Source organism: Pongo pygmaeus, chromosome 1, assembly GCF_028885625.2.
Source record: "Pongo pygmaeus isolate AG05252 chromosome 1, NHGRI_mPonPyg2-v2.0_pri, whole genome shotgun sequence".
In the NCBI taxonomy this organism is placed as follows: domain Eukaryota; kingdom Metazoa; phylum Chordata; class Mammalia; order Primates; family Hominidae; genus Pongo; species Pongo pygmaeus.
In genome coordinates this window covers 186,201,147-186,227,975 of record NC_072373.2, presented here as the reverse complement: position 1 = coordinate 186,227,975, position 26,829 = coordinate 186,201,147, and the positions used below count along the sequence as shown (strand labels likewise).

At 46.0% G+C, this 26,829-nt stretch overlaps 1 protein-coding gene across 14 annotated transcripts in view; it reads right to left on the bottom strand.

Annotated features, from left to right (window-relative positions):
• ERI3 (ERI1 exoribonuclease family member 3) overlaps positions 1–26,829 on the bottom strand; it is a 134,176-nt gene that overhangs the window by 41,726 nt on the left and 65,621 nt on the right. For all 14 annotated transcript variants that reach the window (XM_054490806.2, XM_054490817.2, XM_054490831.2 and 11 more), the window contains one exon: positions 22,104–22,176. In XM_054490806.2, the coding sequence (XP_054346781.1) occupies positions 22,104–22,176 (73 nt within the window). The remainder of the gene's footprint in view (positions 1–22,103; positions 22,177–26,829) is intronic.

Here is a 26,829-nt window from a genome sequence, read left to right as displayed (position 1 = left end):
CCCTGCTTCCCTCCCTCTATCCCCTGCCCCAAAACTCTGCCTTTTTCTGGGCCAGAATGGCTGCTGCCTACTCCCACCGTTCACTCCCAGGAACCCCATCACTTCCAGCCATAGCTCTCAAGTTTGCCCAGTCACATTTCCACTTGGGGAAATAACCTGAAAGCAGAAAAAAAGAGGCTTCACAGGGCCAAGTAAAAGAGCAAGCCACAAGGGGAAAGGGATGTTGAAATGGGCAGTCCTTGGGATCCCTTTCATTAAAAAATCCAGAGGTTCCATTAACCTTCCCTCAGCTCCTACATCAGAAGGATTCTCACACTTTTTTCTATTTCACTAGGCCTCCAGGATCAGACACTTACAAAAGGGAGGGTGAAGAATGACAGTAACTGATGTTCATCCATGGGCCCAAGCGACCCAAGGAGGTTGGGGGCTGAAAAGGAAAAGCAAGAAGGAGAGAGATTGTACAGTCTCAGTGAAGGGGAACTGTCCTCCCTAAAATAAGCCCAGCCTGCTGGTGCCCTGGCTTTCAGGGCAGGCTGGGTCCAACTGGCCACACAGGCCCACACTGCCTCTCAGCCCAAGGTCACAGTAGGGTTCCAAAACATGGAATGGATCCCTGGTCCTTCTTCCACTAAGAGCCTGTGTTGTTGGCAGATCAGATAGCCTCAGCCGGAGTCAACTTTGTAGTACCTTAGATACAGACAGGCAGCAGGCCCAGACACCCTCAGCTTTGTTCTAAACAGCTTCCACACTCTCTAAGCAACCAGGTGGCTTCCTGGACAGCTTCCCCAGGGGCTCAGAAAGATGCTCTGATCCTTGTGGCCCCACTTCTGAGAGGAGTATAGGCTTGGGCTCTGAGAAGAGAAGTCATAGTATCCTCTCTATTCTCTGCTGCTATTGCCAGTCCTCACCCAACACACACTCTTGCCCCTCCCCTGGCCTTGCTTCCTCTAACTCTTCTAGCCCTCTCTGAGCCCTGAGCCCTTCCTCCCAAGATAAGCCACCACCCGGGCATTCAAGTCTGAGGAATAAACCTCATCTCCTCAGGAGAGAGACAACCCTAGACCCCAGTAGGGGACATGTCTGGGGATCAGGTAGGAGGAAGTCAGTCAGATACCAAAAGTCAGTCTGTCTCTGGCAGATCAAGAAGCCAGATTCAAGTGATGCTCTTCCCTCACTCCCTGAGTATTCAGTTCTAGAGCTCACTCCCTCCTCTAGGCAGCCAGTAGCACAGAGCAGGAAAGAAGAAGTTGGGTCCTAATGTGTAAAAAGCTCCAGCAAAGCAAAATCATTTACTCTTCGGTGCGACTGCTCAGCAGAGCTAATAAATCTTGCATGAGCAGGGCCAATTCTAATTTCCTAATATGAAAAGGCATTTGGATTGAGAGAGAGGGGGAGATAAAAGTGATTGAATCTCCAATAGTCCAGGTTACTGACAAGAAACATCCTGCTCAGCCCTGAGAGAAGGATGGCAGCACCCGCCCACCCGCACACACCCATCCGTTCTGCCCCCCTCTTGGCGCGATACATCTCAGTCTCTTCTATTGACAGGACGTGGCTTTAAACACAGTTACACAAGTTATCATTTCTGCCTTCTGATCAATCTGAATTTTCAGGACAATTACCCTCTTAATCAATGATTGCTATCAGCAGCCCCGCGCCTGGACGGATTTCTCAGCAAGGTAATCATGCCGCCAGGCTGGACGGCGCGTGCATAGGCAATGAAGCTCCGGGTGGGGTCTCCTCCCTCCTTCCTGAGCCCCCATATCCCAGCGCTGCTGCCAGCATCGAGGACAAGGACAGCAAAGTGTGAAGGCCACTTCAAGGAGTGGTGGCAGTACAAGGAAGGGGGGGCAGCCACCCAGTCAGCCTTCCAAACCATCTGATTATGGAACAAACCTATTAAAAGCCTAGATTTACTGCCCACCATGCTGATGCATCTCCACATGCCCTCCTGCCATCATTCCTTCCTCCTAATTAGCCTAATAAAGCCCAATTCTAATTATGGGCTCAAACTATTAGGGTGAGTAAGTACAAAGAAAAGAGAACTATTGGTTTTACTAATCTCTCAGAAGCTACTGGTTCTAGAAATTCCTTTTCTTCCATGGACCTGGTTCATATGGGCTACTGACTGGAATGGCAGGGGCAGCCTCTTCTCCTCAGATGCCCAGGTATCCAGAGCTATCATAAAGCCAGCCTGGCCTTGAGCCAGGAGGCCACCCAGCCCAACACTCCCTCCTGCAAGCATCCTCTCACAGATCTAGCCCTCCATGCTTAAAACAATTCAGCGGCCCCCAGAAGAAGGAAGGAGAGAGAACAGTGGAGTCAGTGTTGAGTCTGCTCGAGGCCATTATCTGCTACCCTGGGGACAACTCAAGGAAGTTTCTCAGATCACCTGCTGTTGGTGAAGGACTTAACTAGAGAGGCTTGGTCCAGGGCACTGATGAATGAACTTACACTCCTGCACAGGTGGCAGATATGCCTATACAGCTGTACTCACAGCAGAGTGGGCTGGGGGTAAAACAGGTCCCAACAATTTGCTATTACATCACAAGGGGGGAATGAGAATGAGAAAGCTTGCATGCTTTTATTCACTGACATTTACTGAGTACTATCCACAGACTAAATGGTGGGGGTACAGCAGTCAACAACATAGCGTTGACCCCTATTCTCACGGAGCTCACAATGTACTAGGAAAGACAGACAAGTGTTTTTTTAAAAAGGCAAAAATGACAAAGTGAACTCGCACATGAATGTTCATAACAGCCAAAAAGTAGAAACAACCCAAATATTGATCGCCTGATGGGAGAATTAAAAAAAAAAAAAAGTGGTACTATCTATACAATGAAATATTATTTGGCAGTAAAAAGAAGTACTAACTTATAATACAACATGGATGAACCTTGAAAATATACTAAGTGAAAGAAGCTAGTCACAAAAAAAACCACATATAAGAAGTTCCCAGAATTGCCAGAATAGGCAAATTTATAGAGATGGAAAGTAGATGAGTAGTTGCTTCAGGCTGGGGCATTTGCGGGGAAATGAGAAGTAGCTGTTAATGGAGTTTCTTTTAGTGGGGACAAAAATCTAAATTTAGATGGTGATGATGGTTGCACAACCCTGTCAATATACTAAAAAACAACAAATTGTATACCTTAAATGGGTGAATTGTATGGTATATGAATTATATCTCAATAAAACTCTTTTTTAAAAGAAGTTAATTCTGATCAAAGAAGTGCAAGGAACCCACAGCAGGTTCATCAACTGTGAACAAAGTGAGTGGAGGCTCTAGCACCATGCCCAGCTTTCTGAAGGCACTCGATACAGGTGTGTGAAGAGGGAGGAAGTTCCACTGGGAAACTGGAAAAGTCTTCACTGAGGACATAAGAGGAGTTAGGTCTTGAAGGATAAGCAGGAGTTCACTAGGCAAGAATGCAGCAAAGGACTTCCTAGCCAAATGGAATAATTGTGAATAAGGCTTGGAAGTAGACCATACAGGCTATCTTGACACAGCTCAAAGGGACTTCGAGTGTCTCAAAGGTCAGGCTAGAGAGCTTATACTTTGTTCAGTAGACACTAAGATTTTTCAAGTAGAGAAGATCAGTACATTGATAGTCTAGGGTTTGATGGTTCAGGCACAGGAAACAACTTATCACAGTTGAAAGGGGATGGTTTTCGGAATCACAATATCCAGAGTTTAAATCCTTAAGTCCTTCTCCCAATAAACTCTAATGACCAGTGATGGCTAGGATTTTGTCTATTTTGCTCACTATTTTATCCCCAGTGCTTGGCAGAGTGTCTGACCCAGTAGGTGCTCAAAAGCCATTTACTGAATGAAAATGAATGAATGAAGGGCTATGTTGAATTCAATCCCATTTGACACACATTTATTGAACACCTACCATAAACCTTGGCACTCTGGTTATATAGTGTGAGCTCTTCAAGGGGAGGGTCCCTGTCTGATCTCTGATCTCTGCCCTCAGTGCCTTACGCAGGTTCTGTTTGGCACAGGGCAGGTCCTCAATCTGTATTAATTCCCTTCCCTCTCATAGTCTACATAGTTTCCTTAAGACCCAGTGAATTCCTGGATAGGCTCGTCCTGAACATACCACCGTAGCTAGTAAGAGAAGGGAAGCTGAAGGGGTGGAAGGCTTCAATAGAGCAATAGGAGCAGGTGGCAGTGCCAACGATATTTGCCCCAAAGCAAGCCATGGTGCTCTAGGAGGCCAGTACGCAATCTGAGTCATCCAAGCTGGGAAAGAACTGGGTGGGAATGAGAGACCATTCTCACAATCCCGTCCTGCACCCAAGGCAGTGGGCCTAAAGCAGGGAGAAGCTAGCATACTTGGGTAAGGTGGAAACATAAGCTGCAAGACTTGTAGGTGGATGAGGAGGGGATGATCTGGGGCTTATTTCCTAAGCAGTTTGTCCTGACCCTGGAGATCTGCCATTTCCATATCATCCTTCTGGTTAGGAGAGCCCTTCTGACCACAGTAGAAAGGCGCTCATTCTCCCAACCCCCAATTCCTATGGGCCTCTCCTCCCCTCCCTCTTCTTCCCTCCCTTTCTTTCCTGCAGAGCTTCCCTCGAGCCATAAAAATAAAATAAAACACAAACACCCACAGTCCAGGAGGAGGCCCTCGGACAGATAATGGGCATTTTATATCTTTTTATGACACTCCCCATAGGCAGCTCAGCAATCACAGCGCAATAAAGGCAGGCATGCAGCTTGCATAGTTAAACAACTGCCGGGTAATTAGGCACAGCAAACACACCACTGGGGAGGCCTCAGGCTTGCCCTGGGATCTGCCTGCAGCCCGCCTGCCTGCTTGCAGCCAAGCAGGTGCCAAGCCCAGGCCTAGCAACATAAGACCTGGTTGTGGTGCTGGGGACAGGCCACTGACAGCTGCCATAAACACACTTGGGTTCATGCCTGTGCAAACTCAAGCCTACCTGCCCACACCCACACAACAACACTTCCTAAGCCAGCCTGGACCTTATCTCCCCAGGAGGGCCACCCTCTTTTCCAAGTAGGGCAATCTAGGGTATCTTGAGGGCCCCGCTTTAGGGCCTTTGAAGAAGTCACAGCAGGCACTAGCAAGGACTAGCTCATCGGGGTAGCTCAAACCTTATCGAGTGGCACAGGCAGGAGAGGCACAGGAACATACAGACGTGTTTACATGGATCCTCTGTCTCTTGTAAATTTTTACTCAGTACAGAGCTGAATTCAAAATAATTTTTTAATACAGATGATTCATACACACCCTATACACATATTTCTATCACTGTACTTATCACTTCTATTGTGTTTTTCCCCCATCTGCCTATTGACCCATCCATCTTCCCTACCAGACCAGGAGCTCTGTACAGGTGGAGATCAGGTCTGAGTCACCTCTGAGTCCAGAGGTCCCAACCCATAGGACTTCACGGGGTGACTGGTGGCTGGAGGTGAATATAGATGTCCCAGCCCAGGCAGAGCACAGGACTCTTGCTACCTGAGACCTAGGTCCAGGGGATGTTAGCCCAACCAAGAGAGAAATGTCTTTATTAGGGCTGAGGGCACTGTACCATACATTGCCCATCTCTTCTCTAGTGCCCCAGCTGGTCAAATTCAGAAACTAAAGAGAACTGAAAACCAATTAATGGGAAAAATAAATAAAAACCTACTACAATCCTACTTGAAGACTGAGATAGCCAAAGGTCCTATCTATAGCAGCCATCCAGATCAGCCCTGAGGAGTCAGCCAGGGAAAGGTAAGGCACCCAAGCTCAAACCACTCTTCCTCCCAGGCAGGTGACAGCAGGCCAAGTCAACTCACAGAAAGACCATGGGTTGAGCCAGCATGGTCGCATATGAATGTGAACACACATCCAGCTACTTTTCCTAGTCTCTACCTGGGCATCACTCGGTGTCTGCCAGGACAACAAACAGAGGATAAAAGACCAGAGGAAGGGCCCAGGCTGCTCCCTGCCGTTAGGGTACTCAGAGGCCCCTCTCCTTTCCACCCACAAAGAAACAGGGAGACAACGAGCTTCTTCTCACCCTGTATTCTCATGGTGAAGCCCAAAGCCTAAAAGCATTTGGCTTCAGTTCAAGCCAGCCCAAAATGTGACAAGTGACAGCTATCCAAACTCCTCCACAATACCTGAGTCCCCAGCTCTCCTGTCCTGATGCCAAGCAATGCCCTGCCTTCCCTGGACCCTCAACTTCTTCCAATGGGACAGTGGAGCCATCCCAAGGCCAGACATTGAAGTTGGTAAGGGTAAAAGAGGAACTTCTGCTGTCTTCCTTGCATCTGTCTCATGTTTAGATGGGAGCAAAAAGGGAAAGCCTAAGTTTCCATGAATGATCTCATAATGGCTGAGGTAGAAGAGGCCAAGAGACCACAAGAAGAAACCCCTCATCCAACTCCCTTATTTGTTAGATGAGGAAACTGAGGACTCAGAAAGGGCAAGTAACCCAACACCAGAGCCCATGTCTTTAGTTTCTAGCGTCAAGTTCAGTCCAGATCTCTCTATGTTGCACCATACTGCCCTCCAAGGACAAGGGCCTCATCTGCCCACCTCTAGTGCCTAGAGTCAGAGCACAAATCCCATACCGACACATTCACCCACATTCCCGTTTGTGGGCCCGTGCACACATAAGAATATACACAGACATACTCAAGCCCGCACAGACCTCCCCAATTGGGTGAATGCACTTCTTTAAACACATACAGACATGCATATACAAATGGATACACCCTCTTACACACACAGTGGTGTCACTCTCAAGAGACCTGGAGTACAAGGCCAATCCCTATCCTTGCCCATTCACTGACTTTCATTGAACACACAACTGATAATGGCTGCTGTGTGTTTGCCTGGGTCTCCAGTTCAAACCAGGCCAGACTGCCTTCAGGTGGTATCTGCTATGGGCCAAGTGACAAGAGGGAAGCTATGGAAGGAGAGAAACTGAATTTGCATCCTCCTGGTCATGTGGTGGGCAAGCTTCTGAGTTTCTATTTCAGCACCCATAAAATAGGGACAATAGCCCTCATCACAGCCCCTCAGTAGCTGTGAGGATTAAATGCAATCATGTGTGTAAAGTATCCAACACAGATGGCATCAACTGGGGCTCAATGCATTGGTGTTCTATTATTACTGATAAACATGGTGAAACCTGCCTTTGCAGACTGACCTACAGACAGTGTGGGAGATGGAAGGCAGGACTGTGCTTCTGGCCTTGAAGGAAGTTACCCTGTCTTTTCCTCGTCTTTTCTGCAACTACTCCCAGTTTCAGGGTCTAGAGTAGCAACAGCAAAATCAAAAGAAGGGGAAAAAAAACACACACACACAAAAGAAACCCTGCGGACAAGGCAGACTAACTTTACCCTCTCAGACTCAATAGATAAGTTCATCTTTCCCCTGCCACCACACCCCATCTTTCTCCCAAACTGTCCTCAGCTTTTCTACAGTATTTATGCCTCTTAGTTTACTGAAGTCCCCTCTATTTGCCTAGCTCTGTGGATTAAGAGAAGCAGTATATCTAGTCCCTTTCCTCAAGTGGCTTGTGGTTCCTCACCTAGACAGACCAGCCCATACACAATAACAAAGAGACATGGGCTCTGAGCTGCACTGGGCCCTAGTAACTGGCCCAAAGTGTTGGAGTACACACTCAATAGAACGCCTAGGTTTAAATCCAGGTCCCAAGCACACCCAGCAGAGCTCCCAACTTTCCTGTCCCAAACACACCCAGCAGAGCTCCCAACTTTCCTGTGCTCCAGAGCAAGCCCAGAATTCACTTCCTCAAGGACTCAAGAGAGGCAGGTGGGGCTCATCATGGGACCCAGGACTAAGAGGCTACCTCATTTGACAGAATACAGACTCTGAGCAGCAGCCAGCAAGAGAAGGCAGGCCCTAGGGTGGGCCTGCCACGGAGGGCACTATAAGAACTCCAGTGGAGAGGTCACTTTGCAGCAGCTGCAGGGAACCTTGAGAGAGAGACAGAATCCCAGCTGCCTTGAGCTGATTCCCTCACCTGCTTCTTTCCCCCGTGTGGCCACACCCACCAGGGATGCAGAGCAAGCCAGGCTAGCTCTCCAGCTGAGCGTGTGCCAAGCTGCTCACCTAACACAGAGTGCCAGCATTCCTCTAAGAGCTTTACAAGTATGATCTAATTGATTCTTCACACTGTGATTTCCCACATTTACCATAAGGATACAGAGGTCTTCTGCCTATGGTCTCAGACTGTCCATAGCTAATATGCCAAAAGGTAGGGTGGCTGCTTCCCTCCCTGCTATCCCTGGCCCACGGGCTCCCTCTTCCCTTCATGCACATAAACGTGGCAGTTTTCTGGAGCTACTGTACCACTCTTAGAAGGCAGCTTAGGCTGGCACCACTCTAGACATTGGCCAATGATTCCTTACTGCACATGCTCACTCTCACTCCTCTTTTTCTCCAGTAAAAGCATACGCATGGCTGGTCCACATGAGTAGCTTAAAATACCTGAAAACTGCTGTGTGTAGTTGCCTAATCCTGCAAAGTGCTTCACCACTTCAGGCCTTTCTTCACACTTCTCCCTTTGCCTGGATGCACTTGCACCGTCATCTGAGAACATACTCATCTTTCAAGACTCAAGTATCTCCACCAAAACCTTTCTTGATTTTCTCTCCCATGCCCCAAATAAAAATGACTCCTCCCTCCTTTGCACTGGCAGTAACAAAGTAAAGCAGTTAAGAGCATGGATTCTGGAGTCTACTGCCTAGATTCAAATACTTACTCTATCACTCACCAGCTGATGAACCTCTCTGCCCTTCAGTTTCCTCACCTGTACAATGGCTAATAATAGAACTTCTCCCTTAGAATTGTTTGAGGATTAAGTGAGTTAATTCATATAAAGCATTTAGAACAGCACCTGGTTTTATTATTATTATTAATTATCTCTACCTTACAAATGAAAAAAACCAAGGTTCAGAGAAGGTAAGTAACTTGCCCAAGATCATAACACAGGTAGATGATAAGGCCAGGAATTGACCTAAGGTAAATGTGCCTCTGTACTCCATTGGACAGCCAGGCATGCTGATGGCAGCTGGAATCAAGGGTGTGAGATGATCGACTCTGTCCCTCAGTGTGAGCTGAGGGTAAGCTGGTCCAAGGACAGCATTAAGCTCATCCTTGCCAATGCTCACATGAACTCTGCTGTGAGAGTCTCTTTTTCCTAGCTCCTGCCCACAATGTCCTGTATGTCTACCTGGATCTCCCGTCCCCCTGACTCCTCTTCTCCCGGTAGCCTAGTCATCTCATCTCCAGTGGCCAGTACCAGGGGCAAGGGAAGGGCAGGGGCATAGTGCTACCATTTCATCCTCAGGTCAAGTCTAGAAGGTGGATATGATTTTTATTGTTTTATAGAGGGAGCTACCAAGGCTCAAAGAAGTTAAGTGACTTTTCTAAAACCCCACAGTTAGTAAGTGTAGAGCCAAGATTCCATATCAGGTCTACTTGACTCCAGAGCCTAAATTCTGTATGACAGATATTAATCATCATTTACAGGTTCAGAGAGGGACTTGCTCCAGATCACACAGCTATTGAGTAGCAATATTAGAAATCCAAGCCAGACTCCTCTGGCTCCAAAGCTCTTCCTTTGCACAGCAGTTTCTAGCTGTGAGCCACATCCCATCTCCCCAGGACTCAGCGTATATACCATGTATAACCTGAAGACTAAATGGGGGTAAATCTCACATACAGCCGTACTATTTTTCCAGGTTTTTGCAGATAATATTGTAATTAATAAAATATAGGCCAGGCACAGTGGCTCACGCCTGTAATCCCAGCACTTTGGGAGGTTGAGGCGGGTGGATCACTCGAGGCCAGGAGTTCAAGACCAGCCTAGCCAACATGACGAGACCCCATCTCTACCAAAAATACAAAAATGAGCTGAGCATGGTGGCACACCCCTGTAATCCCAGCTACTCTGGCGGCTGAGGCATGAGAATCACTTGAACCTGGGAGGCAGAGGTTGTAGCAAGCCAAGATCATGCCACTGCATTCCAGCCTGGGTGACAGAGCAAGAGACTGTCTCAAAAAATAAAATTAAATTAAAATAAAATAAAATACAAATCCACGTTAAAAAAAAATTTACTATAGCTTTTTTTCCATTATGTACTTTATCATTATATACCCAAAATACAAGTTCCACCAAGTCCTGAAGAACGAAGGGAATATCTGTGGAGTTTTCTGACATTGCTAACAGCTCCTTGTACTCTGCCTGCCTACTTCTCTACGAGCTCTCCAAAACCACACTTAGGTACCTTTCCCAAGGTACTGTCCTGATTCTTGGTTACAAACTCACAATCGAGAAATGTCTTCTGTATGGAATACCTGTCCAAAGGTCAACAGCAGCAACAGGAGGCACAATCCCTTCTGGGACCTGAGTCCCATAAATGCTAAGAACTAATGCAGTTTCCAGCAAAGTGGACCTAAGTCCTGGGCTATGGAAAGAAGGAGTCAGGGCAATGAATTTCTGTCTTTCGCACCTTAACGTCTAACTCCTTCCCTGCCCACTTCCCTAAGATACATGGTCTGGAGAAAAGACCACACTGACCTGGATTCAAATGCTAGCTTCACCTCTTCCTGGCTATGTGCCTTTAGGCAAGTTTCTTCATTTCTCTAAGTTTATTTGTCTGGGAATTCCAGCAGAGGAATAGGCATCCAGACTCTGGAGCTCATCAGTCTAGCCCAAGATTCAGTGTGGATTCAATTAATGCTTGTTGATGCCTAGTATGTGCCACTGGAAATTCAGAGATGGGTGGTATATTGACTTCAGTGAGCTCACAGTATAGTGGGAAACAAAAACATGTAAGCAGATAATTACAAAAGCATGTGATACACTCAATACAAAGTTCTGAAGCCATACAAAGGAGGAAGTGACTTACTATTTCTACCAGAGGTGGGGGAACATCAGAGAAAGCATCACCCACAAGGGTTTTGAAGGATGAACAGGAGCTTCCCAACACACTAAAAGGGGAAAGGCAATGTAAGAAAAGGGAACAGTATATGTAAGGGGAGGTGAGAGAGTCATGTATATTTGAAAAACGACAAGAAGTTTGATATGGCTGGAATGTTATGGAGAGACAGGAGATGTGGAGACAGGAATGATGCAATGAGCTGGATCATCCAGGGCCTTCGTATCTTGCTCAAGAGAAAAGATGGAGCAGAGCCTTCCATACCTACCCTTGGCTCTGGTGCTCTTCCTGTCAAAACAAGCACCCTGCAATCACACCCTTTCCTGTGCCTTTGATTTAAGAGTTCCTCTCCTGGCCCTGACAGTAAGGCATTTCTGTCCCACAGATTATAACTCACTCTGGGCTATTATTCAGCTCCCCAGCCCTGGCCCTGCTGCAGTTAGTCCAAACATAATATCCTTCATGCATATATTATCTGTCTCCCTATTATCTGGAATCATTTCGGAATTAAATTTCAGTCCTGCAATATTGGCTTCAGGAGCGGCGCGCTTTATGGGCTAGTCAAAGGTTAGAATACCAATCAAAATAACAGTGCCGATGCAGCGAGACATTTTAATATTCCAAAACCCGGTAATTGTAAAAGGACATAATATTTTTTCCCTGATTACCCCAAAGGCAACACATGTTAACAAGGCGAAGGAAGGAGTGAAAGAAATTTCAGAGTTCAGACAGCTGTAAGACATATTTAAAGGAAAAGCCCAGGCTGGGCACTACACCATGGGGGCAGGGAGATGGGAAGAAAGGAGACATTCCCTCTAGCTCTGGCAGCCCCTGACTCCAAAGACAGCACTATCCCTCCTCTATCTCTGGACTACACTCCAAGAGCTTACCCCAACAGCAGATGTTGCAGAGAATGGGATGAAAGGGGAAAGAGTTCAAGATCTGGAGTCTCAAGGCTCAGGTTCTTGTTTCAGCTTACAACTCAGTAGCCTCCAGCTCACAATTCAGTAGCCTCCAGCTCCCAAGACTGGTCCCTCCCAGGGTTCCAGCATCAAACCCAGCAGCAAGCACTCTGGGCTGCTCCCCCACTCACTCTCTTCTTATCCCATGCCTGTGCTCACACCTCTGCCTCATCTATACCTAGCGCTCTGTGCGTGTGTTTTTTCCCAAAGACAGATGAAGGCCCTGATCTACTTGGCCTGCAGAGCTGATTCCCATCAGGACACCAGCCCACAACTGCCCACTGCCCCATGGACAATGCTCTGCACTTTGGATGATGCCAAAGACTGAGACCACGGCCCCAGTCTGGTTCTGACCTCAGAGGGACCCAGAAGTAACTGCTCTCAGTGCAAACTCTCCCCCTCTCCAAAATAAAACAAAACAAACAGCTTGCGGAGACCCTAGCTATTCACACCTCTCTTGGTTTTCATTTTTGTTTGTTCTTTTTTCCAAGTTAGTTTCTGAATAGCCCCAGTAGAGGAGCTCTGTGGCCAGCACCTTGCAGCCACCCTTCTATAGAGTCCTAGCTTCTGTAGCAGCTTAATCCCCACAGCCCCCAAAAAGTGAACTGACTAGCAGGGTTTTGGATCCCCTCACTCCTGATGACTTCCCAGCCAGCTCAGCCCACTTGCTGAAGCCTCCAATCTGCATCATCCCGACCTGCTGACCTGCTATGGCCCCCAGCAAAGAACTTCATTAAGGCCGAGAATTTATTCCTCCATAAGCCCTTAATTTATTACTGCACTGATTGGGACTCTGAATGCTCCAAGGTCAGGAAAAGTCACACTCAATCGTAGACATCAACCCTCCCTTCGGCAGTTTCTCCTGCTGCACCCTCCCATGGTGGGGGGAGAAACAGAATGTTTCTTGGAGGGATCCAAGATTTTCTTTAAGAGCTGGTCCTCATTCAATCCTCTTCAGAGCACCCAGAAATTGCAGCAAGGCATAGTGTATGGATGGCAGAGGAAAAGTGGAGCAGCAATCTTCATACCCTGATATATCAAGGTCTGTTAAATTCCAGGTGGCCCTTATCCCTACAGCTGCTGGGTTTGACTGGCTGAGCCCTGTCTGCCAGGACTGACTCAGAATCCTCCTAAGGCTGCCTGCCTGCTTCCCCAGAAGCCCACCTCCCTCAGTCCATTTTGTGTTGCTATAAAGGAATACCTGAGGCTGGGTAATTTATTTTAAAAAATCGTTTGTTTGGCTCATGATTCTGATGCCTGGAAAAGTTGGGCATCGGGTGGGCATCAGGATTGGGCATCGGGTGAGTGCCTCAGGCTGCTTCCACTCAAGGCAGAAAGTGAAGGGGAGCCAGCTTGCACGGAGATCACACCGGCAAGAGGAAGCAAGTTGAGACAGAGGGGGAAGTGCCAGGCTGTTTTTAACAACCAGCTCTCTTGGGAATGAATAGAGTGAGAACTCACTCACATCCCCTACTCCTGCCCCAGGGAGGATATTAAACTATTCATTCACAATGCAGACACCTCCCATTTGGTCCCATCTCAAACATTAGGGATCAAATTTCAACATGAGATCTGGAGAGGACAAACATCCAAACCATAGCACCACCCTATCAGGCCCAGGTGTCAGAGGGAATTCCACACAATTTGCAAGTATGTGCAGTGTGCACACACTTGCGTGGCTATGTGTGTAGGTATGCATTTGTATTACATTTATACATATGTGTCCATGCATAAGCAATAGGTAAACATATTTTATGTGTGCATGCGTACATACACATACTCACATCCTTATGGAGGTCTCATCCATCCTTTCTGTTTCTTGATTCCTTATTCATAATAACATTCTTTTCCATACAACATCAGCTACCCACTTCCATGGCCATACCTTGGAACCTGCCAACACCTAGAACTGCCCCATCCCTGAAATCACTAATTCAGACACCTATTCTCTAACCATAATCTCTAATCCTTCCATCTGGCATGTTAAACTATATCCACTATACCAGTTCCTCATTTTGTTGGTACTTATTTACTTTTTCCATATCCATCAGACCCCCTGCTATCTTCTTCTCCCCCAACATCCAGCTTAGATCCCATAATTCATCTTGCCAACTGCTCTCTTACCAATATTTTCAATTCCCTATCCCTTTCATCAAACCTCCCTGAGGAAAATCTCCACCCTGAATGAATCTAAATGTCTACTTTCTCCATGCCCACAACCAGGCAGCTGAGGTCCAATAAAGAAGAGTCATACAATTGAACAGAGTGGTTCCACAATGAATTAATACCATCAACCTCAACTGGATCCTCAACACTGCATAGAAATCCTACTATACTTCTCAAGTCAGCTCACACATCTATTCTTTACTAGAACTATGGCAATCCTGTAAACCCTCCCAGCCCTTCCCTATTAGTGATCAGCAAATGACTCATCTTCTGTTTCACACAGAAAAATAAAAGCCATCAGATGGTAACTACCTCAACCTGCTGCCACCAAATCTACAAGCCTACCTACCTCCATTTGTGCCCATCTTCCTCTCCTTCCCTCCTGTCCCAATAGAAGCAGGGACCTTCCTCCTAAAGAAAGCCAATTTCAAGAGCCTAGGTTCTCCATCCTTTCTCCTGTCACCTCCTCAGAGGCCTCCCTTACTGGCTTCTTCTCCCTCCTGCACCTTCAACAGGATTTCCTTCTCTAATAGATCTTACAGAAAAACACGTCTTCTACCTTAAAAACAAAACCCGCTTTAACCCCCACTTGCCCCACCACAGCTCTTGTCTTTTCTCTCACCTTCAAAGCAACATTTCTGAAAAAGTTGAAGTTTCTCTACCTCCTCATTTCTCATTTACTCTTTAGTTCACTCCAATTTGGCTCCTGTCCCTATCATGCCACTCAGGGCTAAGGTCACTGAGGCCCTTGTTATTAAGTTCAGGGCTCAAATTTTAGTCTTCATCTTTGTGTAGCCCTCTCTGACCTGACCACTGCTCTTCTTCTGAAACACTTTTTCTTGGTTTCTGCAATACCACACTCTTACGGTCTTTCTTCTTCTATCACTTTTTTACTCTCTGTCTCTTCAGCATTTAGCAAAACTAAATTTAAGTTCTGGCTCTGCCATGTACTAATGTGAAACCATTGAGCAAGTTTCATCATTGCTCCATGCCTTGGTTTTCTCAACCTTAAAATGTGAAAAATAATAGCAACCACTGCACTGGGTCCTGCGAGGACTAGACAGTGTAGGTACATAACCATAGTGTCTAGCACAGCACTGTCCAATAGAAACATAACGTGAGCCACATATGAAACTTAGAATTTTCTAGCAGCCGCACTAAAAAGCAAAATGAAACAGATAAAATTATTTTAATAATATATTTTATTTTAGTATATCCAAGTATTATTTCACATGTAATCAATACAAAAAATTGAGACAATTTGCATTTTTTCATACCAAGTCTTTGAAATCTGATGTGTAACTTACACTTACTGTACATCTCAATTGGGATGCTAAATCTTCATCAGAAATACTTAATCTGCCACGTGCAGTGGCTCACGCCTGTAATCCCAACACTTTGGGAGGCCGAGGCAGGTTGATTGCTGAGGCAAGGAGTTGGAAACCGGCCTGGCCAACATGGCGAAACTCTATTTCTACTAAAAATACAAAAATTAGCTTGGCATGGTAGCACACGCCTGCAGTCCCAGCTACTCGGCAGGCTGAGGCACAAGAATCACTTGAACCCAGGAGGCAGAGGCTGCAGTGAACCAAGATCATGCCACTGCACTTTAGCCTGGGCAACAGAGCAAGACTGTCTCAGGAAAAAAAAAAAAAAAAAAAAGGAAATACTTAATCTGTATTTAGATTTTATACAATTAACAGTTTAAAATGTAGATTCACCAACTCAGGCTGTACTAAACATAAAATTTTTCAGTAAAGTTTTTAATTAATTAATTAATTTTTTTGAGATGGCGTCTCGCTCTGTTGCCTAGCCCGGAGTGCTGTGGCACAATCTCGGCTCACTGCAATCTCCATTGCCTCCTAGGTTCAAGTGATTCTCACACCTCAGCTTCCCGAGTAGCTGGGATTACAGGCGCCCGCCACCACATCTGGCTAATTTTTTGTATTTTTTTAATAAAGATGAGGTTTTGCCATGTTGGCCAGGCTGGTCTCAAACTCCTGACCTCAGATGATCTGCCCACCTCGGCCTCCCAAAGTGCTGAGATTACAGGCATGAGCCACTGCATCTGGCCAAGAAAGTTTTTAATTTAAATTGATTAAAATTAAATAAAATTTAAGATGTGTTCTTCAATCATACTAGCTACATTTCAAGTGATCTACTGCCACATGTGGCTAGTGGAAATTATGTTGGAAAACACAGGTCTAGCACACAAAATTCAATCTGTAATTCAGGACTATTTATTATATTCTCTTTCTATTTTTGACTATTCCTTCTCTATCTCGCAAATGTTGGTATTTCTCAGTGTTCTATCCTAGGCTTTCTTCTCACTGTATACCCTCTTCTTTGGCAATCTCATCCACTTCCATGCTTTAATTATCAATCACAGACCAATAACGCTGCCAATTTTTTTTATTTCTTTGAGACAGGATCTTGCACTCCAGGCTAGAGTGCAGTGGTACAATCATAGCTTACTGCAGCCTCAAACTCCTGGGCTCAAGAGATCCTCCTGCCTCAGCCTCCCAAGTAGCTAGGACTATGAGCATACATCACCAAGTCTGGCTAATTTTTAAATTTTTTTGTAGAGATGAGGTCTCACAATGTTACTCAGGCTGGTCTTGAGCTCCTGGCCTCAAGTGATCCTCCCACCTCAGCCTCCCAAAGCACTGGGATTACAGGTATAAGCCACCATGTCTGGTCTTCAAATCTGTATCTCTTATCTAGGCTTCACCCCTGAGCCCCAGACCTATGTACTTAACTGCCTCCTCAATGTCTCAAAAGCATCTTAACACATATGCCCCACAATGACTTCATCTTCTTTTCCAATCCTGAAACTTCTCCTTCTCCCATTATCTCAGTCAACTCATTCCAATTCACTCAGTTGCTCAAATCATAAATCCTGGGGTCATCATGGTCTCTTCCTTCATCCTCAACCCTCACAACCAATCACCATTTCCTATTTATTATACAATCAGTGCTACTATAATACTCTTTGAAAGAGCAAATTTGTCCAATGCAACTGATGTATTGGGAACAATTTATAGTAACACAAATTTTGCATTTGTTAATGTGCAATTTTGTTCACAAGAAACACTAGATAAACACAGGAAACTATACCTCACTGAACAGGGCTGGGAAGGAATATATAAAACACATACGTGCACACAACTGAAACATCTACCAGCCACCTAGATCACCACATGTTATGGACCACATTCATCTGGTTACAATTTTCCATCTGATTTCAGATGATCTTCTTCCACTACTTCATAATAACTCACAAGCTGCAACCCTTCTCATGCCCATTTCTATAAGCAAACTTTGGGGTTTTACAGAGTAAAGTACCATATTTATTGTGGTATTTATGTATTTCTTAAGCATTTAATGTGTAAAACTATGCTACCATTTTTATTAGATTCCTATCTTTTATGTGTCACTAACTGAATTTTTATTGCATGACTTTCTGTAGCATGGTGATTTTCAGAAATCTCTATGTTGCATTACAGCAGAACTGACTATACCATTTAATACTCAGGAATTGGCCCATTTCTCTACATTTCCACTGCTATCAGTTCAATCCAAGTAATTACCGTCTTTCACCTGGACCACAGAAACAGCCTAATTCTGTGGTTCTCAACCAAGGACAGTATTCCTCCACTCCCCCCCTGTCCAGGCCACTAGAAATGTATACAGGGTGATATTTTTTATTATCACAATGACTCGGAGAGGGGCACTATTGGTATTCAATCAACAAGGGCTGGGGATGCTACAAGTTCAGCGATGTCACCCACACAATGATTTGTCCCACCCAAAAATGCCAAACATAGCCCTATTAAGAAAAACCAGCAACTGGTCTCCTGTATCTGCTCTGAGCTCCCTCTACACTGCAGCCAGAGAGAACTTTCTTAGAATGCAAATCAGATGATGCCCCTCTTATATTTAATACCTTTAACAGCTTCCTCTTACCCTAAACATCAAGGTCAAAATCAAAGTGTGGTCTATAGGCTCCTGACTTCCTTCTAGCCTCATCTCATGCCACTTTCCTTTTGCCACCTTTAATATGTTTTAGGCATTCATTCACTCAACAAATAAGGATTAAACATCTGTGTGCCAGGAACTATTCAGAGCGATGGGGGTAGAGCAGTGAACAAAAGACACAAATTCTTTCTCCTCTTAGAACTTACATTCTAGTTTCATGAAGCTGCCAGGCTTCTCCTCACCTCAGGGTCTCACCACATGCTACATTGTGCTTAGCCAATTTCAACTTATTCTTCAGGTCTCAGCTTAGACATCCTTCCTCAGGGAACTATTCTCTGACCCCACCCTACTAAGTTAATTCCTTCTTATATGATCCATGACTCTGAACTGTTTCGTGTTACTCAATGCAACTAAAATTATTTATTCAACATCCACCTTCTTATATCCCCAGGCCCTCACACAGTACCTGGCACACAGAAGACATTCAAAATATTTGTTTATTGGCCAGGCACAGTGGCTAATGCCTGCAATCCTAGCACTTTGGGAGGCTGAAGAGGGCGGACTGCTTGAGCCCAGGAGTTTGAGACCAGCCTGGGCAACATGGCAAAACCCTTTCTCTACAAAAAATACAAAAATTAGCCGGGCATAATGGTGGGCACTTGTAGTCCCAGCTACTCGGGAGGCTGAAGTGGGAGGATCATCTGAGCCAGGGAGGTCAAGGCTGCAGCGAGCCATGTTTATACTACTGCATTCTAGCCTGGGTGACAGAGTGAGATCCCGTCTCAAAAAAAAAAAAAATATATATATATATATATATATATATATATTTGTTTATTTATGAAGATATATATATATATATTCGTTTATTGATGAAGATATATATATATGTGTGTTTACCTGTGTGCATGTATCTTTATACTTTATGAATATGTATGTATAAACACCTTCATGTCTGGGTATGCCTCCAATTATTTCTGCAGGTGACTGCTTATATGAATATGTGCATATACATGAATGCATGTATGGATACAGACATGCAATTTGGAGTATACTCACTTGGGGTGTATGCATTCACATGCACATACATGTGTATATTTATGCATGTGCATATGTGTGTGTGTGTGTGTGTGTGTGTGTGTGTGTGTATTCTTCAGGCCCCTCAGTGACAGCTCTGATCTCCTGGAGGGAGCTGGGAGCAGGGCCCCAAGTCCTCTCTAAGATGACAGCTCAATAAGAATGTAAGATCATTCGATGACATTCCAAATGTCAGCAAACACGGGCCTGCTCCACTCTGCTACAGGGGAAGTAGGTGGCAGCAGGAGATGTGGAAACTTGGCCATTGAAAAGTTCCTATTTCCTGATGCAACCCACACCATTTCTGGAGAAGTAAGGGCAGGTGAAAGACATTTTGCCTCTTCTCAGATTAGAGGTCTTAGGAAACAGGCATGGTGAATTCATGCCCAGTTGCTCACTCACTAGGCAAGTCTCAGGTGACCAAGCAGACCAGGCCCTTCCCCACCTTTCTCAAGGAGTAATGCTCTGCTGGGGGAGCAGAGGAGGAGGAGAGAAGAAAGGGAAGGCGGAAACACAAAGTAAGATCAAGGACGGGAGAGGACCCTGTAGAGAACCAGAGCCTGGGTCACACAGGGGACACAAGGCATGGAGTAAGTCTTACATGATATTCCTGCAACCTTGGCAATGACCTCTCTGGCTTTGCTTTTATCATTACTCTTTTTAAGCAGGAATCTTAGTGCAGCCTGCACCAAGTCACACAGCATAAAGGTCAGAAAGACTACCATGCCCCTGGGCCTCCAGACTCAGCAGCCTCTATGTCCTGAATGGCTGTTGGTAAGGACTGAGCTAAAGTCCAGAGTTAAGCCATCTCTCCTGTTGGGCCTTTAAGCACACTTGCAATACAAAGTGGCTGGAGTGCAGAGAGGAAGGGGTTAGACCCCTTATGTCTCCCAGACTTGCTCAACTTACCTCACATGAGGAAATCACAAGGCCAAACAGGAACAGAGTCCTCAGTTTCGCCTTGTACCTATTCCCTTCCTCTTCAGGTCAGCACAGTCTGCAGGGGAACCAAACTGAACAGACTCTAGGCAGCCTGCCTCTACCCCCACCCTTTGGGCCAGCAGCACCAAGGTGGCCCTGAGCAACAATGTTACCACACGGGTCGGCTGCTTTCCTGCCTTTCTGCCAAGGAACCTGGAGGCAGGGAGCTATCCATACACCAAAAAGTCTAGTGAACTTCACAGGGTAATTGTTCATGGTCAGCGCCTGCCTCGCCTGGCCGGGCCTTCACATTGCATTTGCTGAGGCCAGCAAGCAGCCTCAGATGTGCTCTGACAGCCGGTATGCTATATTCCAGGGGTCCATGCCTAGCCCCACCACATGCCTAGCTCCACCCACATGCCTAGCTCTACCTTGGGGTACCTCTATGGAACTAGTTCTCAAAGATGAATCCGTCAGCCAGTAATTACTCACTGAGCACATACTCTACAACAAGCCCTGGCCTAGCCACTGGAGACACAGAGAGGAACCAGACTTCATCTCTGTGATCCAGATGGCCATGTCTGGAAGGAAATACACATGGATTCAGTTTCAACTGAGATAAGTGATTTCCCAAGTGCCAAGGAACCTCAAGGCAAGAGACTGAGCTGGGCTTCTCAGCAGAAGTGATACCTGAGGTAAATCTTCCAGGGCAGGGAATATGTCTGATGAAGATGACTGAGGGACATTTCAGACAGAAGACAAGCCATAGGGCAAGGCCCAAAGCTAGGGGAGTGCCTAGCTTTTTCAGCACAAGAGGAGTAGTAAGCAGCAGTTGCCCAGTTTCATGGGAGATCAGCAGGAGAAGGGGGTAGGAGTCAAACTGCAAACAAGCCAAGTGCAAAGCACCTGTCCACCAGTGGAAAGCAAAGGACTTCACAAATGATGCCACAAAGCATGGAACTAAGTCCAAGGTCATTGTCAGTGTGGCACAAATACTTATAAAGCTTTCTCTTCCACTGCTCCTCCACGTTTGCTTAGCTCCAGCCCCCACACACACCAAAAGCATGCTGCCCTCCCTGCCAAGAAAGCATTCTCTCCTCCTCCTATCCATATCCCACCTTCCTTGAATGCCCAGGTCAAGACTCAAATCCTCGCCATACCTAGCCTCACCCCCCTTGACCTCTCTCTTCTCTAAGCCCCCTGGGAGCCACTACCTTGACCCCTGGTGTGTTCTCCTTTCTCTGAGCTTCCTCTGACTGGTAGCATGAGGTTCCTGAGGCTGTTCCAGGACTGCTGCCCTTAGGTCAGAATGATTTATGGGGGTGAGTCTCCCTAGTGGACTGGGCCTCCTGGAGCAAGGATCCCTCTAGAGCAGGGATGCTCTGCTAGGAAAGTACAGTTTTCTAAGTGATTCATTCTCTGCCAGGGCTCACTATTGTAGCCACACAGGGTCCTTGCCAGTCTGTAGCCTGAGCGCCAACTCCCCAGGTGCTTGATGCTACATAAGTTCCAGTCTCCGCCCTCATGTCCAGAGGGAATTGGACTCTAGTTTCCATGGCTCTTCCTCACATGAGCCAGGCTCTCCAGGAGCAAGGCAGGAACAAAGCCAACTTAAATGTACTCTGCCTCCCAACCAGAGTGATATATCAGGGCCAGTTAGGAGGGTCAGAGGCCACATTCATGGTGATAACAAAGGAGAATACTTTCCCAGAGGCTCAGCTAGTGCCATGTCTCTCCTAGAGACAAGCCAGCTCTGCCCACAGATTCAGCTCTGAGCAAGAGCCCCCAAAAATCTCCTTAGCTGGGACTTCTCTGCATGTCTGGGGGACACCAACTAGGGCAGTGTCATAATCTGCCCAGCAGCCGGGTCCCCAAGCAGCTCTCCACTGTCAGAAATAACCACATTTCAGTGCATATTAGCTAAGGAAAAGGATGAGGTTAAGAAAAGAGAAGAACAAAAAGAAAAAGAGGGAGAACAGATATAAGAAAAGAAAGCAAAGGACGGGAGCTCTAAGGCACAAGAGCACCAGGGGAAGCACCCAGTTGGGGCTCAGACACAGTACCTTTTTCAGATTAATCCACTGCTTGAAGTAATCCGCCACTGGCAAGCCCAAGTACTGGCACTGGCCTGGGAGCCTACAAAAAAAAGGGAAGAGAGAACAAGTTGGGCGCATCCATGTCCCAGGTATGAAGTCTTAAGATGGGAAGTCCAACAGAGCATACAAGACAAACAGACCTCAAAAGGTCAACCCATTAGCCATGGGTCCCACCCCACCAAAGAAAGGGACCCCCACCTCCAGCACCATGGACACTGGGCTCCAGCTCTAGCCCTCAGATCCAAGTGTGAGAGCCCAAAAACTCTTTCCAAAATAATAGCAGCAGGCCACTATTTCCTAATGGCTCACAGTATGCCAAGCACCTTATATTTTCATATTTAATCTTCAAAGCAATGCTGAGACACAGGTACTGTTGTCTACATTTTACAGACGAGAAAATGAGATTTAGAGAGGTTACCCAAGGTCCCACAGCTAAAACATGACAGTGCCAAGAACTGAACCCAGTTCTGTCTGACTCCAAAGCGTATGTTCTTTCTATGCACTGGTTTGTTATTTTGTTACAGAAGAGAGGCAGACAGACAAGACAGGAGGAGAGAAAGGCAGAGTATATGATTTAGAGATAGATGAGCAGGGGTTTCAGCTCACATTTAAGCCTCTGGCTACAGGTTTGTTTCAGATAGAGAAGAGGCCAGGTAGAAGGATAAGAAGAGGTCAGAATTCAAATCAAGGGTCTGTTCTTGTTTTTTTCTTTAAATTAGAATTTACCAACTATCTCCCCCTCTAGCTGGTGATGGTTTTACTCAGACAAATCCATTCAAACAAACATGCATTGATGCTTAACGAGGGTCAGGAACTTAGGAGTCAAAAAGTAAGATGTAACTCTTGTCTGTAAAGGGCTCAGTTTGTTCAGAGGTATGGGCAATGAAAGAAAGACAAAAACAGCCTTAAGTTGGAGTATGGGGGCATATGCAAGGATGGAGGAAGACAATACTGGAAATATCAGCCAGGAAAGATCATAGTCTTATTCCTAAGAGAAGAGCTTTGCCACAGGCAATGGAGAGCCTCTGATGAGTTGTGATTTACCAAGACTGTTCTGGAGGCAGCAAAAATAATAGACTAAAAGAGCAGGGTAGAAGCCAGGAGAGAGAAACAGTAGTGGAAAAGATGGTGATCAAGAAACAGACATTAAGATGTAAAGGAGGCCCCGGTGACTAAATGAAATGTGGGACCCAGTGAGAAAGCAGTAGACCTCTGCTTGGCTAGCTTCGTGCTACTCACTAAGATGGATCCAAAGAAGTAAGCAGTGGCATGGAGAGCCTATGTGACATCTGGAGCAAGCCAGCATTTGGTCAATTTTATTATTGTTTTTAAATGCTCTACCTGTAGCATACCCACTTTCTGCCCAAACTGTGGGAGAACTGCTCCCCTGCCCCATCTTTAGTACGCCACTAGAAGGAAGCATGAGTTTGGGAATGCAGTTTTAGATATATGCTTGATACGCAATAAGCACTCGATGTCTGCTGAGTTTGAGGTGCCTAGTTTGAGGCGCCTAGGAGATATGTGGCAGTGGAATGGTGCCTCAGAGGCAACTGGATATCTAGTTTTGAAGAGAGGTCTGGAATAAGACTATGGATTGCCAAATCATTAATATAATTATTAATGTAATCATTAACATAAGTAAAATTAAAGCCAGGAGAGTAAATAAGATCACCCGGGGAACAGAATAGAGCGAGGTGAGCAGAGGGCCCAGGCTAATGCCTTGCAAGTTTTATTGAGCTAAAATGAAACCAGGTTACCTCCATCAGACCATCATCACACACAAGGACCTCACTTCATGAAGCGGCCAGATCTAATTTTGGACTCGATTCTTAGAACATCCTTCCTTAAACACTAGTCTGTCTCCCTGTAACTTCTACCCAAGGGTCCAAAGTATGTCTTTAGAAAATATAGAGAACAATACTTCCAATTTTTCCTCACAGAACCCTTCCAAGATCTGAGAGTCCAGAAAGCTTCCATCAGAGTTCCCTTCTCCAAGTCACATATCCTTATCAACTTCAAGAGTTCCTCAGGAGACAATATGCCATGAGTCAGGACTTATCCAACCTATCCCCACTCCCAAAGGGCAGGGCCCTAGACCTTTCTCAGGGTATTAGACACCTCAGATCAGACATGCTCTTTTGACCCCACTTCATATTACCTGTGGTCAACCTAAACTGTGATAAAAGCGTGCTTCCCCTTTCTGGAACATATAGAACTGATTTTTGAGTTTGAAATGTAAGTCATTAGTGTCAACAGCCATAGAGTGGTCAAGCAAGATGACAGCTGAGAAAAACCCAATGGATTTAGTAACGAGGAGGTCACAAGTAATCTTGGCGAAAGGGGCACCAGTGGACTGAGTGTGGGAGGCAGAAGGCAACCTGCAAAGTGTGGAAAGAGTGAGAGATAAGACAGTGGAGATTACAAGTGCAAAATCCTTTTCTAGAAAGTTTGGCTACAAGAATCCAGTTGAGATGACTGATTCCACTCCAGAAAGTTCAAGGCAGTCCAGCCTTCCCTCCATTACCCTTCAAATATTTGACAGATAGTAATAGAAAATTGATCCCTTTGTTTCAGGCAGTGTATAGTAAGGATTTACTTTTATAAGACCCAAGATATCTCACCTGAAGAACAGGTTACTCTCAAACATCCAAGTGGCACAGTGACATTAACTACAACTGGTCAGTTTCCTGGAAGGGAAATTCTGGCTGAGGCCAACATGATGAAGGGGTATCCAGATAGATGTGCCCATGTGGGATGAAGGACCAAGAACATGAGGAAATGAGGCAAGGTTTTTAAGGATGAAAGGTAGCCTTAGGAGCTAGAATGTGGTTGCCTAAGAAGCAGAACTGTAATCTGACAATAATTCTATTTCCTTCGATCTTTCTTTCATGTTCCTTATCCTTGGTATTTGTGAAAATGCTTACTGAACTCAGCTATTTTAGAAAAATCACATTAAGGTCTATGAGTGAAGGGGGCCACCAGAAGCAGCAGAATCTATAAAGGAATAAGCCAGGGGGACTGGCCAGCAAAAGGCAGGGAGCCTCGATCTTATTCTCCCCTAGCCAATTGCAGCACTCTCTGATTCTTTTAGTTGACACAGGCCAGGAGTCCTTGTGGCTCTGGTTAGCCCTGGGAGAGAGACAGGCTCTCTCTTTAGCAGAATTTTAAGGGTAGACATAGCTGTAGGCATTTCCACTGTCTAGGAAGGGTCTAGGTCAGTAGGATGATGCCTATTCTTCTCAGAGGAGGACCTATCCCAGAGGGGCCACACTGAGGACAGACCAGACAGTCAGGTTGGATACTCAGCCTGAGATATGGTTCAGCAGCAGTCCTGAGTGCCATTCTGAATCCCATGTCTGACTGACGCACATGGGGGTTAGGCAGTATAATTCTCACTCAGGGACTCTAGTCGCTTGCAGGTACACATGCAGTTTGTAGACTCACTCGCAGGCATTCAGGTTGCTGAGTAGTCCTCTGGGTCATCCTAGCCCTGTGACTCCAAGACACAAGCTGTACAAATGCAGCAGGGCCCAGCTCCATCTTCATGAGAGACATAGGGCCAAACGCCAGAACTTGAGCTTGCAAGTGCCTCATGGGAAGACAGTTACACATCTCTATCACACACCTTACCCCAGCTTAGAGAGGATCAAGACAGGAAATCTGTGAGGAAGGTGGGTTAGAGTGGTCATCATCCCTTACACAAAAGAGGAAACTGAGGCTCAGAGAAGAAAAGGATTTGCTCAATCATACAACAAGCCAAGGGTAGTACTAGAAACGGAACCTAAAGCTTCTGACTGCACAGGCATAAGCTGTATAGATACACTCAGGGCTCTTTACAGTCCCTGGGAAGGCAAAGCCTGGGCCTTAGAGAAGCAGGTAGCATAGTGGTCACTGCTCAAGGTCACACCTGGGTTCAAGGTTCTTAGGAGCCTAAGGTCAGTGGGTATCAGTGGGTACATGGTTCCACCAATTTCTCAGGAAAAAAAAAGGTTCCCCAGGCACAAAGGGTCTGAATGCTGTACATTCCTACCAGATCGTGATCCCAAGAAAAGAGCCACTGGCAGTGGGCCCTGGACTAGCCTGCGGGCACAAACGTGCAGGCAGGTTTATGGTGCCCAGGTCTCCATGCAGCTGGATTCACTGGGCACAAAGCTCCCCAACTGCCCAAACATCATCTGGTCATGCTTATTACCGTTGCCCAATGAAATTTTATGCACCGAGTCCACAGGTGTGATTTCCCCTTCTTTATGAGGGCCGGAATGACATCACTGATGGCCAATAGAAAAGAGCCAATTATGTCCAGGCCATAAAAAGGAATGAGATTTTTTTCAACCAAATCAAAACTTCCTTCAGCTTCATGAATGCAAGAGGCCCCTTTAAGGAAGGGTCCCCCAGTCCTGCCTGTGGGCTCTAAACCAAGGGACATGATTGCTTTCCAAAGACTACGGGTCTAAGGCTAGAAAGGGGGTCCACCCTTGGCATTTATCATATGATCCTTACCACACTGGCCCCTCAGGGTCACCTGAAAAGATTAACAAGCCCTACCCTCAGACCCTAACCGGCTCCTCTCTCCTCCATCCAGGGAAAATGAGAAGAGATGAGATACTCAAGTTCCTTTATTACTCCTTTTGAATAACAGAAAAGAAAGCAAAGAGCATTCCCCCTGCTTAGAAAGAAGAGAACAATATAGAGG